At 33.9% G+C, this 17,524-nt stretch overlaps 3 protein-coding genes across 3 annotated transcripts in view; 1 reads left to right on the forward strand and 2 right to left on the reverse strand.

Annotated features, from left to right (window-relative positions):
• LOC107839245 (putative late blight resistance protein homolog R1B-23) overlaps positions 1-8,116 on the reverse strand; it is a 20,400-nt gene extending 12,284 nt beyond the window's left edge. The window contains exon 1 of the mRNA XM_047397441.1: positions 7,150-8,116. Coding sequence (XP_047253397.1) covers positions 7,150-7,708 — 559 coding nt within the window. The 5' untranslated portion in view covers positions 7,709-8,116. The remainder of the gene's footprint in view (positions 1-7,149) is intronic.
• On the forward strand, positions 5,317-6,728 carry LOC107839285 (aspartyl protease family protein 2; the record flags this gene model as incomplete). The annotated part of the gene is given in 1 exon segment (XM_016682709.2): positions 5,317-6,728. A coding segment is annotated over 1 exon segment (1,272 nt), but the record flags the coding sequence as incomplete, so codon positions are not given.
• Positions 8,117-8,264: 148 nt separating the features above from the next.
• Positions 8,265-17,226, reverse strand: LOC107839276 (cellulose synthase A catalytic subunit 3 [UDP-forming]). The gene is made up of 15 exons (XM_016682697.2): positions 16,974-17,226; positions 16,563-16,682; positions 15,945-16,140; positions 15,358-15,578; positions 15,126-15,243; positions 14,829-15,027; positions 14,313-14,579; positions 13,884-14,229; positions 13,666-13,803; positions 13,332-13,457; positions 13,048-13,260; positions 12,649-12,913; positions 11,141-11,343; positions 9,918-10,268; positions 8,265-9,343 (listed from the first exon to the last, which is right to left on the reverse strand). Exons 2-15 carry the CDS (start codon positions 16,584-16,586, stop codon positions 8,759-8,761), a joined length of 3,252 nt encoding a protein of 1,083 aa, XP_016538183.1. The 5' UTR covers positions 16,587-16,682; positions 16,974-17,226; the 3' UTR covers positions 8,265-8,758.
• Positions 17,227-17,524: the final 298 nt, after the last annotated feature.

Genomic DNA, 17,524 nt, shown 5'->3' on the forward strand with positions numbered 1-17,524 from the left:
AAGTCCACAAAAAAGTTAATATTTGAAGTCCAAGGATGCCTATAAATACCCCTTTTTATGAAAAACTTAAACATGTATCAAAGAGAGAAAAAAACAAGAAAGAATCAAGAGTGAGAAAGTTCTTTGATTTTCTTAAGTTCTTTAAGTTTCTTAGTTTCTAAAGTTTGTAAGTTATTTAAAAAAAAAAGTGTGTGAAAAGTGGTAAAAGTTTTCTTAGTTCTTCATTTTCGGTAGCTATCAACTTTCAGAGGACTCCCGAAAGGAAAACCTCACTCCTTACTTAAGGCATATAAGTAGTAGTTACATAGATCTTTGTATTTTTCTCTCAAGTTTGTAAATTATGTTTGAATTAATCAAGTTTATATTTTCATTCACATGTGTTTTATTATTGTTAAGATCTGGATCGCCGGCGATTCACCATCAGTTTTCTGATCTAGTAAATTATTTATAAATATACACTCAGTATATGGTTATTCTCTCAGTGTTTTAGCAATAACGATGGATTAATCTTTGAATTCCTAGGGACTCAAAAAGTCCGAAGAAGATTAAAAAAGGATTGTTGTTATTCTTCCGGGGTGTGATTAAAGAAGATATTACTAAATACCTAAAACTGAAGAGAAAGAGATAAATAGAGTATAAATTAAAAATAAAAAAATTATTTTGGGAGAAAATATACTTGGATCTTTATGACTTGGACACTTACACTGGACTAAGAATAACGAAGGAGGGAGTACTGAGTAGAACTTTACACCATATTAAAACACAACTGCAATAACTCTGTTTTAAAATTACTTACCTGCTTTAATTACTTGTTATATATAATTTGCTTGCTATATGTATCTGTTTATAGTATTATACTGACTATATAATCTACGATATATTATATATATATAAACAATATATATATATATATATATATATATTGTTGTTAATATTATATATATTATTACCTAATATTTAAATAGTATAATATGTATACATATATTTACTGCTTATATATACACTTACTAATATATGTATATATACTTATACTTATTAACATATATATATTGTTTATATATATAAATACTAATTACTATTTATTATTAACTTTGTTTATATATTACTGATATACCTATCTATCCGTCCTGTCAATTATAATTGTTATTTATCTGTTTATTATATTCTCTATTACTACTTTATTGTTATTATTATCTGTCTATATTACCTATCTATTCTTATTATTATTTATCTATTTGTCTATTATAAATCGCGATAACTCTGCTTTAAAATTATTTACCTGCTTTAATTGCTTGTTTTATATAATTTGTTTGTTATATTTATCTGTCTATAGTATTATACTAACTATATAATCTACGATATTATTATTATTATATATATATATATATATATAAAAGTGGGGACATATCAGTTTTTAAATTAAAAAATGTCCTTTTTAAAAAAAAAAAAAAAGTCATGTCAGCTTTAGGGGTGAAAATAATATACTTTAAAATGTTAAAGAGAGTAAATAAACAAAAGTCAAGGTTAAGTGCTAAAGTAATTTTGAAGGACAAATTCAGGGAAAAATGTCTTTTATCAAAATAAAACCGTAAAAGTACGTGGGCTAAGTGGGGATTTCGGAGAAGTTTCAAATTTGACATTACATATACCCATTTATAACATAACATGTATTAAAACGAAAGAACAAAAAAGAAGAAATTTACTTAAAACGGTGAAGTGTGACAACAAAATTCTTTTTGATGGACAGTAAGTGGTTGTTATATTAAATGCGCCCACGTAGTTAATGCACTAAACTTTTATTTCCATTTGAGAGATATGAACACAAGAACACCATGACAATAAGCATATCTATATTAGTTAAAGTTTGAAAATTTAGTAAGATGCATCTTTGTAAATTATGGGATAGTTATCACAATATACTGTTAGGCCTAACTAGTTTATCAATATTTTATATTTATATATATATTAGTTAAAGTTTGAAAATTTAGTAAGATCCGTCTTTGTAAATTATGGGATAGTTATCACAATATACTGTTAGGCCTAACTAGTTTATATATATATACTAGATACCGAGGCCCGTGCTAGCACAAGCCCAATATAAATTATTTTTTATCTCAATTTATATAGCATAAATATAATTTAGATAATCAATCATATTTTTAATATATTTGTAGTTGTTAACTATTGTAATTTATTATAATTTTTATGTAATTTTCAAATAATATATGTTACTCTCCTTGTCTAAACTTTTGTGGCATTAATAGTCAATTATTTTTTTAAAATAATTTAAGTTTTAATTATTGAGATTTATAATACTTTTTCTTCTATTCCAATTTAAGTGATTTATAGTTTTTTTTTTTTACATTTATTTTTGAAATATATAACAAATTAATTTTTTTTGACATTTCAAGCTGTAACTATTATCATTTATAATAATTTTTATATAATTTTTAATTAATATATGTTACTCTCCTTATCCAAATTTTTGTGGTATTGATAGTCAATTATATTTTAAAAATAATTTAATTTTTAAATTATTGTGATTTATAGTACTTTTTCTTCTATTCCAATTTAAGTGCTACTGATATAATTTCAAGAGTTCGATAAATATTTTATATCTTTTAAATTTTTTATGTTATTAATTATTATGATTTATAGTATTTTATACGTATTTTTATCTCAATTTATGGGACACAAATAAAATTTAAATAATTAATTATTTTTTAATATGTTTTTAGATATTTTAAGTTGTTATCTATTGTAATTTATAACACTTTTTTGGCACTGTAATTTACTTATTTAAGTCGTTAGCTATTGTAATTTATAGTACTCTTTTCTTGTCAAAACTTTTGTAACATTGATAGTCATTTATATTTTAAAAATAATTTAAAATTTTAATTATTTTGATTTATAATATTTTTTATTTTATTTCAATTTAAGTGACAATACTTGACGAAAAAATTTAAGTTGACATCATATAAGACGTCAAGTTAATTTAAAACATCAAAAGTTAATTTATATCTTATGTCTATTTTATATTTTCGTAAAATATTATTATTTTTTAATAGTTAAATGACTTATATTAATTAATTAGGGGTAACATAGTAAAAATATGGTTGAAGCAGCTGAAACAAATATGTCATAAATGATTATTTTATTTTTTTAATTAAATATTATTAATTTTCTAATACATAAATGTCATATAATAATTAATTAGAAGTGATATAGTAAAATTACAGAGCAAGCAAATCAATGTCGGCGAGGAGGACAACGGGATATTTTAAAAATAATTTAAGTTTTTAATTATTGTGATTTATAATACTTTTTCTTCTATTTCAATTTAACTAACACTGATATAATTTCGAGAGTCAATCAAATATCACGATTGAAGTAACGAAGTAGACATGTATTAAGTGACTCATAATATAATTTATTAGAAGTGATATAACAAAATTGATATAAAAAATACCTGTGCAAAAAATTAAGTTAGTATCATATAAGAAGTCAAGCTAATTTAAAACATCAAGAGTTAATTTATCATTTTATGTTTATTTTATGTTTTTATTAACTATTATTAATTTTTAATAGTTAAACGACTTATAATAATTAATTAAGGGTGACGTAGTAAAATTATGATTGAAGCAGCTAAAGCAAACATGTCGTAAATATCTATTTTACTTTTTTAATTAAATATTATTAATTTTTCAATACATAAATAATATATAATATATAATAATTAATTAGGAATGATATAGTAAAATCACGGAGCAACAATTGAATGTCGGCAAGGAGGACGATGGGAAGCTCGTGGCAGCTGCTTCAACTGTCTCTTATAATATAAGAGAGAGAAAAAATATAAGCGGGCCTCGAATAAGATTTCAAGTTAATTTAGAATTAAATATTATTAAATTTTTAATACTTAGATGACTTATAATAATTAATTAAGGGTAATATAGTAAAATTATGATTAAAATAGCTGAAGCGAACGTGTCATAAATATCTATTTTATTTTTTAATTAAATATATTAATTTTTAAATGTATAAATGACATATAATAATTAATTAAGGGTGATATAATAAAACCACGAAGCAAGCAACTGGATTATCGGCAAGGAGGACAGCCCGAAGCTGCTCAAACTCCCTCTTATATATTAGTAGAATATATATATATATATTGGAATTGAAATCTGTATCTAAATGGTCCTAAGAAAGTTTGTAACCATTTGATTGCAACTTCAATTCTAAATTAGCTGTGTACACTAATTTCGGTATATATGTGAATAACGAATTTGTCTTATTTCTCCTTGTGTAACACATACAGATTCAAGATACATTCAATTTTTAAGGTTTTTAGCGTCAAATCAATTATATTTTTTATGTTATGAATTCACTTATACTATTTATTATAATTTCGCAAAAATATTGAGTTACGTTAGGATAAACCCAATACTTCAAGACTCTATCTGCCGTGATCTTTTAAAAAATATTTCTTCCATTCTTCTTTATTTGACTGTTATGAAAATAATTTTTCTTTTTTTTTTTTTACTTGTCTATTTTAACAAATCAAAGATAATATTTATTAAAACGACACCTATAATATTTTTTGGAAAAAATAAAATTACTCGAGCTACCAAGAAACTCAAACCACGTGGGAGGTAACTAGTCATTTAAAAAGGAAAAGGCAGCGTTCAAAGTCGCTCTTCAAAGTTCAAACATCAAACTCCATTCAAAATCTCTCAACCAAAAGCAAAATACATGACAAAATCCAACTTCTCTTCTTACCCAAATAGTTACATTTGTGTCTCAACCTCACAACATCTTTTCTTAATCTTTTTTCTTTCTTTTTTTTGGCATTCTTGATTTAGAGTTTTAAAATGAAGAGCTAAATCCTTTTTATATAGTCCCTTTTGGTTCTTTTTCAGAAGCTGAAATAAAAGAGTCCAGATTAGTATTAAAATGTCGACGAAGTTGAGTGTTTTTATTTTGGTGTTGTTGAGTTTATTGTCATTTGGTTTTGTAGCCTCTAGGGGACTTAATAACAATTTTAGGATCAATGTGAATTCTACTGCTTCTGGTATTGAATTCCCTCAACATCCTAGTTTCAATGTTGTTTCTTCTTCTGGTAACTCAGTAGGTTGCAGTCATGGTACATCAACAACTGGAGAGATATTTGGAGAAAAAGATGAAGAAGATGTTATGATATTTGGAGAGCAGTCAAGAGAAGCAGTCAAGTTTCACCTACGGCATAGAACAACTGGTCAAAATATAGAAACTAAAGAGACTGTTTTTGAGTCGACATCGAGGGACTTAGGTAGAATTCAGACATTGCATACAAGGATTGTAGAGAAAAAGAATCAAATCAGTGTTTCAAGATTGGAAAAAGGTAATGAAAAGCCTGTCATTTCTCCAGCAGCCTCGTCTTTTAATCTATCAGGGAAGCTCATGGCAACTTTGGAGTCAGGGGTGAGTCTTGGATCAGGGGAATACTTCATGGATGTTTTTGTTGGTACACCTCCTAAGCACTTCTCTTTGATTCTTGATACTGGTAGTGATCTTAATTGGATTCAGTGTGTACCTTGTTATGATTGTTTTGAACAAAATGGTCCATATTATGATCCTAAAGACTCGACTTCTTTTACGAATATAACCTGCCATGATCCAAGATGTCACCTTGTTTCATCTCCTGACCCTCCACAGCCTTGCAAGACTGAGAACCAGACTTGCCCTTATTACTACTGGTATGGAGACAGCTCGAACACGACTGGTGATTTCGCGCTTGAGACGTTCTCGGTTAATCTCACAGCTCCCAGTGGAAACTCAGAGATCAAGAAGGTGGAAAATGTGATGTTTGGTTGTGGTCATTGGAATAGAGGCTTGTTTCATGGTGCTGCAGGATTGCTAGGACTTGGTAGGGGACAACTTTCATTTTCGTCTCAGTTACAATCTTTATATGGCCATTCTTCTTTTTCGTATTGTCTAGTCAATAGGAATAGCAATTCTAGTGTCAGAAGCAAACTGATTTTTGGTGAAGATAAAGAGCTCATGAAACATCCAAACTTGAACTTCACTTTACTAGTTGGTGGGAAAGAAAATCCTGCAGAAACATTCTACTATGTACAGATAAAATCAGTCATAGTTGGAGATGAAGTGCTAAAAATACCAGAGGAGACATGGAATCTGTCTCCACTAGGTGTTGGTGGCACAATCATTGATTCAGGAACCACTTTGAGCTATTTCGCCGAACCAGCATATGAGATTATAAAAGATGCATTTGTTAACAAGGTGAAGGGCTATCCTTTAATAGAAGATTTTCCCATTCTGAGACCATGTTACAATGTGTCTGGAGTGGAGAATCTCGAATTGCCCTCATTTCGGATAGTTTTTGGTGATGGGGCTATTTGGAATTTTCCGGCTGAGAACTACTTTATTAAACTTGATCCAGAGGCAATTGTTTGTTTGGCAGTTTTAAACACACCTCACTCTGCCATGTCAATAATTGGTAACTACCAACAGCAGAATTTCCATATCTTATATGATACCAAAAGGTCTAGGCTGGGATATGCACCGACAAGATGTGCTGATGCCTGATTTAAAAACTTGCTGTTTTAGGTTGGGGGTGGTAAAAAAAACTGTAAACATAGTGTGGGGTGGAAGGATTGTGTTCATTTTAGCCATGATTTTACAACTTACAGATACATATAATGTAGGTTCTATATCTTTCTCACTTACTTGGTGTGTAGATGATGATTATACATTGTTTGACAGAAACTGGCACAAGTTTCAGCTGTTGAACCTTCTGAATGTTACAGGCAGTAAGGATTGATCTCCCATATGGTCATTTACTCTATACGTTATAAATGTGAAGTGACAAAACTATTTTTGTCAGCATTAAAATGATTGAACTTTGCCCACTATAAAAGTAAAGTTGCTTAGTTTATTCACTACAACAATAAAGTAAATTAACTGTACTTTACCCACTATAAGTAAAGTCACTAACTTTAGTCCTAGTAACAACAAAATCTATCCGTGATGTAGTTTTAATGTTATTAGTGAGTCAAATTAGTTTACTCAAACGAGAAAAAGATTGGTGACTTCAATGTCATAGTGAGTAAAATTCAATGATCATACATTGAAAGAGCTAGCTCTTACCTGTAATTGCGACGACTTCTCTTTCAGATGAGGACCCAAGTAGTCTGTCTATGATCTTCTCCAAATCATCATCAAGACCCACAACATCATTCTCCACATTTGTAGTAAAACTATGTCTATATGGACTTCCAATCATGGATTCGCTCCTCTCGAAATGATCATCAGAGGGTTCAATGTCATGGTCATGGCTTGTGCAATTCTCAAGACTCAGCACCAACTCTCTCCTTATTAACTCAATCTTCTGTACTGCTGGTAGTAAAGTTCCTACTAAATCTTCACTTGCTTTTTCAATATTAGTCGAACTTCCCATCTGATGAATCTCACAAATCTTTTGTTCGATAATAGTCTCAGCTTCATTGAGTGCATCTCTGAACTTTCCAACCAAAACTGTGATTTGTTCTTGGTGATAACTACTCTTGCAACTACCATCAAGAAAGCCTTTGAAATATTCAAGAGATGCAGCTAAAGATTGGATTTTTGGTTCAGAGAACAAACCTGGGATTCTGGTATTGAGTTGCTCTAGAGTTTGAGCAAGAGAAACAACAGAAGCATAAGCCATCAGTCTCAACAACTGAAGAACAAGAAAGGATTTGTAGATTCAATTATTTCAAGAAAGCTCTTTTATTTGAAATTTTGAATCCCCATATCAAGACAAATAGTAGAATGGAGAAAATCAAAGAGCGCTTAAATGCTGAAAAGGGATAGTAAGTGAATACTGTGGCTTATTAAATGCTGGAGACTGGGAGAGCTATGATTAAAGTGAAACGTATGGTCATAACATTAATATTATCCTAAACCATTCAAAATTTGAATGCAAAATGCCCTCAACCTCATGTTGTACCAAAACAGTGACGGGCCTGGAACTCTGAAGTTATCTTTTTACTGAACTTGAATTCCAGCAACACATTATTATACCTCACTTTGGACAATTTCATGTAATCATGTTGTTTAGGAGTTTTATAAGGATTGAACATACAACTAATATTATATCCTTGACTTAAGAATCCAAAGGGTTCTTCTGATCTCAATCAAGCAATTTCCTGATTGAAGAAAGATATTGTTGCATTAGTTAAATCAAGACATCACTGAGAGATTTCAGTAAAGGAAAGGAAAAGTACAACAAATAATTGTTACCATACAAAGTACAACAAATAATTGTTACCATACAATAATCTTTGAAGTCCTCGCGTTGCAACACAAAATTTTGAATGAATAAATAAATACCACTAGAACATTATGGGCACTATAAGTTACAACATTGCCATCCATCAACGGGAGCAATATGAAATTCGTATACATAAGCAGAGTTTCTATCTCAGAATAAAAGCTATAACAGGGAGCAAATTATGATCTTGGTTTCTTTTGTTTGATCTAGGATCAACGCGAAACTTTTACATGGCTAAATGCTGCACAAATAAAGTAAAATTCACAGGGACGAAAAACAAGCACACCCAAGTTTGGATGTAAAACATGAGATCACATGGCTATAGAGCATCTTGAACTCATTTTGCATGGTTGATTACATTGAACTTCGATGACCTTCGGACTAGTTATTTGCTTGCATGCAAGTTTCTTCCTAGCAATTGATACCACATGCCCAAGTTTCTTCCTAGCAATTGATACCACATGCCTGAACGTCTGGCCCAGTAACTCTTGTTGTGAAGGGATCAATTCGCACCCATAACAAAGAGAAAATGGAAGCCAGAAGAATAGACCACACGACCACGATAGTGGGTGTCCGGTTCTGACGACCCATGAGACCTTTGAGGAAGGGGTAAAGGTGAACAATCACCCAGAAAGCAAAGAATAATTTACCAAAGAGGGGACCCCATGATTGGTAACCACTGTTGATGGCGTATGAGATGCCGGCCACAACTCCTACCAGGTTTACAATGAGGAGAGTAGTAGGGGGTATAAGCAGAGTTGTCCATTTGAACATGTAGAGTTCTGCAAAGTCCCCATCTTCATCTGATGCCTTGGATGTAACAGTAAAGTTGGTATCAATACCAGCAAGCACTTTGAGCAGTCCTTGAAAGACAGCAAACAAGTGAGCTGACACACCACCAATGACCCAAAACTGTTCATTTCTCCACCATTCATCAATTCCAACACCACTCCATCTCATCTCCAGAATACCAGTAGCAAAAATGGAAAGAAAGAGGGATATAAACCAGATGCTAGCAAGGTTGCTAATCTGCAAAAAGAAGAATTAAGATTCTGTAAATCCTGTAAAAATATATCTTGGCAAGTGTATGCTCAATGTGATCTGAATAAAGGCTATCCAGTAATTATGTTCATATTCAGATCCTTTCTCAAGTTCAGAAACTATGTGCAGCTACTTGAAGAACTCAAATTAAATACGGGGATCATTGTTTTGGGCTTTTGGCAAATACATAATACTCCCTCTATTTCTTTTCTCTGAGAAAAAAAAAGGTCTATTTCATTTCATGTCGAGTTTGACTTTTTATCATACAAGACTGTGAAAGTGTTTGACTGGGCATGGAGCTTATGAACGAAAAAAGAATTTTGGAACTTGCGGTCTTAAACATGTCATATCATTTTTGTGGCTATAGAATCATGTCATTAGGGGTAAATGGTAAGTTTAAAGTTGGATTGTTTCTGGGTATAGGAAGGTAACGTTCTTTTCTAAAGAGGAAAAAGGGATAGTCACATAAAGAGGAGTATCAAATAACCTTGGATACGCAAAAAAAGCAAGATATGACAAGCATGCTTTTCAAGTTGACAAGAGTTTTTAGACCGAAGCTAACCTGAGGGATAATGAATTTCCCAGTAAGTAGACAGATAGCTGGAAGTGTGCAGTATATAAGAAGTGGAATAGCTGTGACTGGATAAATGGTGGTGTTGACATATGCAAATCTCTCCAGCCACTTCAACCGTCCACTGTATCCATACCATATAGGACAATGCCTACTGAAAAGAATTTCCACGGACCCTAAAGCCCATCGAAGCACTTGGTTCAGACGATCTGAAAGATTAATAGGAGCTGACCCTTTGAAGGCGGGTCTCTTGGGCATACAGTATATGGATCGCCAACCACGGGCATGCATCTTAAATCCAGTAAGAATATCTTCTGTGACAGAACCATAGATCCATCCAATCTACACATATACGATGAAATTTAAGTATTCAAATACACTTATTCCATAGCAGTAACAACAATCATGGTCCAGTTGAGTCTAAAATAAGCGGTACCAGAAAGAAATTCTAGCATTTACATTGTTCCAAAACCGATGCATCGAGGAATTTAGTATCTAGAAGTAGCTCATCATTTTCTTTAAGGGTCTATTACGCTGCAGCTGATGGCCATACTGATGCAGCATGTTTCAGTTCTTTCTTCTTTTCTTGATAAAAGGCAAATACAAGTTGTTCTCATTTCCTTTCACCAAATTAAAAGAAATGGAATATTGTTTTCGGTAAAACACTAGACGCTGAATCTCTTTTTGGTTTCTTTTTTTTCTGTCGGAAGGTCAAACAATAAGTAGTAAGTCACCTCAAATTCAGTTAATACAGTTCTCCGGGCAATGATTACCCATCCACAATTCCCTACCCCGCCCTAGAACTTTTTAAATGGTGTTGTTCAGGTGTATCTCGACTAATCTATTGTGAAGCCTGCTACAGTTCAGAAAGTACAAATGGGAAGATGAGCACATATAGAGTGTTCTACAAACTTGCAATCTCCAGGTTATTACTCACATACCTCAACCACTCACCCCCCCCCCCCCCCCCTTTTAGAAACCTACCAATTCTAAAAACTTCTTTGTATGTCCAAGGACCAGTGACTCATGGTTGGGACTCGATGGATAAAGGGCCTGCCCCACTATCCTTCTCTGCTTAAATACAGGCTGTTGTCTATGGAAATGTTGGAACCTGTGACAAGCGCTTAATCCACACATTACTTGTAGGCCCTTCCCTATGGATCCTAGACTTTATGTGGGGGAGGCGGGAGGGGGAGTCTAGAATACATCATTACCTCACTTCCCCATTCTGATTTGTCTTCATAACCACAACTAATAACATGAATAGCCTCTTTCAGAAGGGTCTCTGGGGTAGCAGATTGAGGAACACCGCCATTCTCCATGAGTGTCGAAGCAACAAAAACAGCAGACTGTCCAAATCTCTTCTCAAGGCTCATTTGTGACATGAGAAGTGACTTCTCGTCGTCAAATCCAGCACCTGATTTCATGAGAAAGAGGGGAAACATTGTGTGAGAGAAGTTAGTAAAACTTCAAGAAACCTATTGAACCACCACATAAACTTAAGGGACTTGAGCATAAAGAATTAGGATAATCCTGTAAAGAATGAGTGCACAAGGAACATAAAGAGGATAAAAGTGTACTTTAATCCTCAAACTTGATAAAACATGAAAGTGTTGTCTGTCCGCCTGGCATGACCTGCATCCTTGCTTATAATTTTAGCATGCTAATCTAGGAACAACTAAGATCCAAACTCTTCACAAGCATTTATTTTTACGATGGGTTAACTTTACTAACATATAAAACACATCACTGCAATTCTTTTCAGGTTGCTTAACAAGTTAAAGAAAAAGGTAGTGAGGGCAAGCCACAGAAGGCACGTAAGTGAACGCGCGCCTAAAATACTTCTTGCAGTATGTGTATCAATTAACAGTTACAAATTTTACAAAACCATAATTAACAAACTAATAAATAACGAACTAATGGATATGGAGAATTTCCATAGCAACACAATGGATTGAAGCACAATTGGTTGATCGAATGTTTTGTGGGAAAGGGTTAAGAGTACAATTAGTTGATTGATATTCTACAAGCTAGGCAACAGCATAAAGAATTTCCATGTGTATCTCCTCTTCTCGATATATGTCTGCACATAGGTCCATTTTTAAACGGTTCAGGAGGAATTCTCGAGCTTAATTATATTTCTGTTTGCAAGGGCATTTCCAAGACAATCCAGACTTAGAAATGACATTTTTGTCTACATGTGACAGTTCAACGAGATCAATTTTTTTTTTTACTTGCATTATTATTGGACAGTGGCAAACCTGATTCCAGAAGGCAGCAGAATACACAATATTCACTCTTAAAACAGCAAACGAATATAGGACAAAGTTCTCATTGTGAATAACCATTACTCAATGTGTTCCAAGTAATCTACTACTGATTAGGGGTTATCTTATATTTCCAGTTCAGAAGTAATTTCATGAAGAATATTTGAGGTAATCTGAATAATGAACTACAAGGTAGATTAAGTCTAAATGATGAAGAAGTAACTGATATTGAATATTTCTGGTATCTAAATCCAAGAGACATTTAGCAACTTGCCATTTTTCCTTTTTTCCCCTGATGCAACAGCTTTGCCAATTGACTTACTAAAAAGGAGGTGTTGAGCCAAGTGGGGCACGATATGCATGGTTCGAATAATCATTCTGGGATTGGTTAAGTATTCGGACAAAGATAACAGTGATAAGCATGGAGTAAAATGATTTAGGAATTTGAACTATACCTTCAACTCCCTCCTCTATATCCTCCAGATTGAATATTGGCACAGTAGGATCAGCATGCTTACTAGATTTCTTCTTGTCTGAGCCCTTTTTACTTGATTTAGAACTCTTCTTTCTTGATCCACCAAAGCAGGAAGAAAAGAACCCTGTCTTCTTATGCTTTGGCTTAATAGGAGGTTCATAACCATATAAAGCTGTTCTATTAAAGACACATCCAGTACCCACATACACTGGGCCTTGAATACCATCCAAACCTCTCAAGTTAATCTGGTTCAACAAATAACAGTGATTTCACACCACATGAATTGATCTGAGTATAGAAACTCATCAACTGCAAAAAACACTATTCTAGTTTCTCATTGAGTATAACTCAGTCGCTGTTACTGAAGTTACAAACTTACATCGAAAAACACTGTATTCCTGTTGGCATATCGATCGTTCCTATCAATACCATCAAATCTCTGAGGAAATTGAACATAGCAGACGTATTTTCCAAGGTTAGGATCCATTAAAAAGCACATTGCTTCTCTCAGTGCCTTGCTGTTGTTTATGTAGTGATCACAATCAAGATTCAACATAAAAGGTCCATTTGTAAGAACAGCTGACACGCGAACCTGCACAATCACTGTATATGATAAAGATGTCCCATTAAAGTCAAGATTGAGAGGTGGGGCATGCAACTTACCAGTGCATTCATGGCACCAGCCTTTTTGTGATGTTGGAAGCCAGGACGCTTCTCACGAGAAACATACACTAAACGAGGCAACTCATTTCCATCACTGTCAAGCCCTCCACTTTGTCCCAAGAAAACCTGTAAGCAACAGAGATAATACAGTTGCTCTCAGAAAAGAAAATGCCCCGAAGAAAGAAAGATTTTTTATAGAAATGCTAATTAGAAGTCAAGACTAGTGTATAACTTGTGGACTAAAGTAAGATCCAAGCTTCAATAACTTCAAGTTAGAGTAATTGAGCAACACCAATATCATTTGATCTAAAAATCCCATTCAGCAAAAGATTACCTGAATCATCCCAGGATGATCCCTGGTGTTATTTCCAGGCCATGGTGTACCATCCTGCATTATCCATCCTTCTTCAGGGACCTTTTGAGCTTTTGCAACAAGGGCATTGATGCGAATTTTGAACTCTTCATACTCCCTCTGTATTACAATCCCAATAAACATTATGAGCACACATCAACCAGAAAACAACAAAAGGTAATGCAAACACTAAAACTGACCTTCATAGCCCGACGATCTTTTACAAATGATGGTTGAACTTTATCCTTCAAGTAGTCAACCTTCTGAGAGAAGTACCACTCTGGAGCTCGTGGTTCTATGCTGTACTTCTTAGAGAAAGGAACCCATTTCCTAGCAAACTCTGCCGTCTCAGATAGTGCTTCAAAAGTCAACATGGCAGCACCATCATCAGACACATAACAGGACACTTTATCAACAGGATAGTCAACTGCAAGAATGGACAGGACAGTATTTGCTGTAACAAGAGGAGGCTCCTTCAAAGGATCCACAGTACTAACAAATATGTCAACAGCAGCTAACTGTGATGGCTCTCCTTCACGATCATACCTGCCATATAATGATCAGAACTGAATATAAGAGATAAAATGGAAACAAGCAAAACAAAAAAGAAAGAAAATGATCAAGCTCACCTAAGCGCAAGCCTATCAAGATATGTTTCACGGTTGACTGGAAGCCACTTGGGGAACTGATCCAAAATCCAAGATATTGCAAACCAAATCTCACATATTACAGATAACAACCATAACGGAAATGCATTGGGCACCGGATTCGTTATGCGATAGTGCAAGAAAATACAAAGAATGACAAGCCGGAGGACAATAACCATCCTGTAAGGATTTATCCTAGATGATGGAATAGACACCTTCCTTGAAAGAGGTTGCCTAGCCTCATCATTGCTGCATCAACAAAGATGTATCGTTAGAGGAAACTCATGCTATATTCAAGGACAAACACAAAATTCAAATGCTTCAACAACCACTTCAACATTCCATTAGAATGCTGATTCAGCACATATAACGAATGCAAATACTCTGTTTTCTTCTCATTCTTTTTCTTTGTGACAGGGAGATATCAGAGATGATCTACCAAAACAACCACTCAGAAACCAGAAAATAGATAAGAATAGCCAAATTAAGAAAACTCACAGTAAAGAGTCATCCACTAGAATATCAGTACTAGCATCAATATCTCCAACTCCTCGTTCCGAAGGAGGATGGCTAGTGGTCATTGGCACAACATTCTTATCTTGCTTCATTTTCCAGCCATCAACTCTTTCTTTCCAAGCAACATTGCCAAGTCCAGGGGATCCAAATTCCCTTACTGGATCCACAACTCTGATGTTAGCTGCCAAAATAAGCAAGGAAAGGGTCAACAAATATCTAATATCAGAGGTGAGGAACAGATAATTCTGTAAGCACTTGCAGAACAAACCAGGAACATACGTGATTGGTTAGCATCTGTTGAATATGTGAGTGGATGGATGTGTTTTGCACCACCGGCAGGTCCAGGAGATGCCATTGAGTAGCGTTCGGGTGATGCTGCAGACAGTTCTCCAGAAACCTAAAGGTAACACAAAAACAAGTATTCAGTCACTCATTCAATTACTTGTACCAGGAAATATATCTGCGGGAAGGGGAAAGATAAACATGAAAAACTAACAACTGTGGATCATACATCTGTCCCATTTGTAAGCAGAGGAATATGGTTGTGGGAGACATCTTTATCATACTTTGGAGCACCAGTCTCCTCACCCCGCCCGTAAGTCCCGTGCCAGCTCAACATACGGTCAGCCACTTTTTGCTTCTCATTCCGATTTTCAGAAGAGTAATTAAGATCACTGGCACCATCATCAGCATCAGCATCTTCTACACTTTCACCACTAATAGCAGGACTTCCTGTAACAATCAAATAACACAGCACATAGAGATCTCAAACCCAAACAATCTAGGACTTAATCTAGTTAACTGCCACACAAATCTTTCAGGAGATTAGGAAGAGTTAGATCCTCTTTCTTTCTCTTTTAGTGTTTTCTTTGTTGCTTAGGATAAAGGCAAGTTAACTTCATGCATAATCTCTTGCTTGTAAATAATTATTTTAGCAAAGCAATTTTATCATCTTACATAAAAGTTGCCAGTCAGCATATAAAATCATGCACCAGACTCAGAAACATAAGGTCTCTCACTTCTCTTGGACAACAAGTCTTGACTGATCTATTAGCTAGCTATTCAACGCAAATGCTCAAACCCCAGAATCATCCATACCTTTATGTCTCTTGTATCTGGTCTTGCACTGTGGACAAGATTGATTCCCGTCCTTCCTCTCGTATTCATAGCATGGCCTACAAACAGGGAATGCACAGACATCGCAAGCAACAAATGGCTCGCCATTCACAGTAGTGCCAACACCATCACCACAGATCTGACAGACTTGACCTCCTATGGTCTTCAAAGACTTACCCTAAGCAAACAAATCAGCACAGTGAGAGACTTCCAGACTTCTATATAAGCTTGCTAAATCATCATTCAAGCATCAATCTCATACCATAGAAGATCAGACCAACTACTTCTACTCACACTTCAGTAGAATAAATTCTAAATTAAGATTCACATCAAAGATCTAAACATTCTAAGACCTTCAGAGTTTCAATAGGACCAATATTAAAACATTAAAGTGCAGTTCTTGACAGATTACTACAATCATTTCAACCTGATACTGACACATAACACAAGATAGTGGAACACCACACAAAATAACTGGCCAAAATACCAAAAGCACGTTGGAAACTGACAAGAAATGATATCATCACACCAATCTGAACAGCAATTGTGCAAAAACAAGGTAAAAGGTAGAGTCTTTATTTGTTCCTTTCATGAACTAACCTTAACATCACCTTCTGGATCCATTGTCAGTCTACTTGGATGTAAACAATGGATTTGCAATCAGATACCAGTCTCAGCCAGATAAGTCCCCAACCAACATGCCCAAATTACAGATCAGATCTATTTCAATCACCAAGAAAAATAAAGGAAATCAGATATTATGAATCAGGAAAACACCCATAAAATGAAAAGAAAGAACAACATATTTAGCTCAGTTTTCAGTTAGAGGTGGAATTTATTCAAGAAGAACAATCACAAACATTTTGATCAAAGCTAAATCCCAGTCAAAACTATAACTCATCGTACTGTAAACCCCACAAATCAAAATCTATCCATATTTTCATTTCATAAATGTTGCCCCATCACATAAGAGAAAATTCAGCAACATTTCCAAAAAGAAAGATAGAGTACCTCAAGATCCGATAAATCAAGAATCCCAACCCAAGATCCTTGGATCCACTGGAGAAATGAGATAAAGAGAGACACCCAGAAGCCAAAAATATCAAGAAAATGAAAGATCAGCAGCAATGCCGACAATACGCACACTCTCTCTCTCCTTGTACTTTGGTTGCCAATAAATATACAGCTAGCTATATATGAAAGGGGTGTTGTGGAGTGTAGACTCTGCGTATTAGCTGGAGATCGAGTAGATATATTTGTTGGTATGTCGTGTCTAAACAAATAATCTACACTATTATTACTATTACCAGTGTATTCATTTGTATTTTTGTTTGTCTTAATTTTATTTTTAATTCGTTAAGAAAACATTCTTTTACTGTCTTCACAGACACTTATCTTAGGTCATAATTATTTTTAGGAAAATTTACTTTAAAAACTTCACAGTAAAATTAGATAAATAAATTAAAATAAATAAAGATTAATATTATTAATAAATAAATGGCCAGTTGGGGTTGGCTTAGAAGAGACGAAAGTGACACAAGAACTACTACTGGATGTGACTG

This window comes from Capsicum annuum, chromosome 1 (assembly GCF_002878395.1).
Source record: "Capsicum annuum cultivar UCD-10X-F1 chromosome 1, UCD10Xv1.1, whole genome shotgun sequence".
In the NCBI taxonomy this organism is placed as follows: domain Eukaryota; kingdom Viridiplantae; phylum Streptophyta; class Magnoliopsida; order Solanales; family Solanaceae; genus Capsicum; species Capsicum annuum.

What these genes read in the sequence shown, in the direction of transcription:
- LOC107839276 (XM_016682697.2), bottom strand. Translation starts at nt 16,586, where the DNA reads ATGGATCCAGAAGGTGATGTTAAG. An exon ending in CTTGATAGGCTTGCGCTTAG is followed by an intron (nt 14,230 to 14,312) that starts GTGAGCTTGATC and finishes ATTATATGGCAG; the next exon opens with GTATGATCGTGAAGGAGAGC. An exon ending in GGAATACAGTGTTTTTCGAT is followed by an intron (nt 12,914 to 13,047) that starts GTAAGTTTGTAA and finishes TTGTTGAACCAG; the next exon opens with ATTAACTTGAGAGGTTTGGA.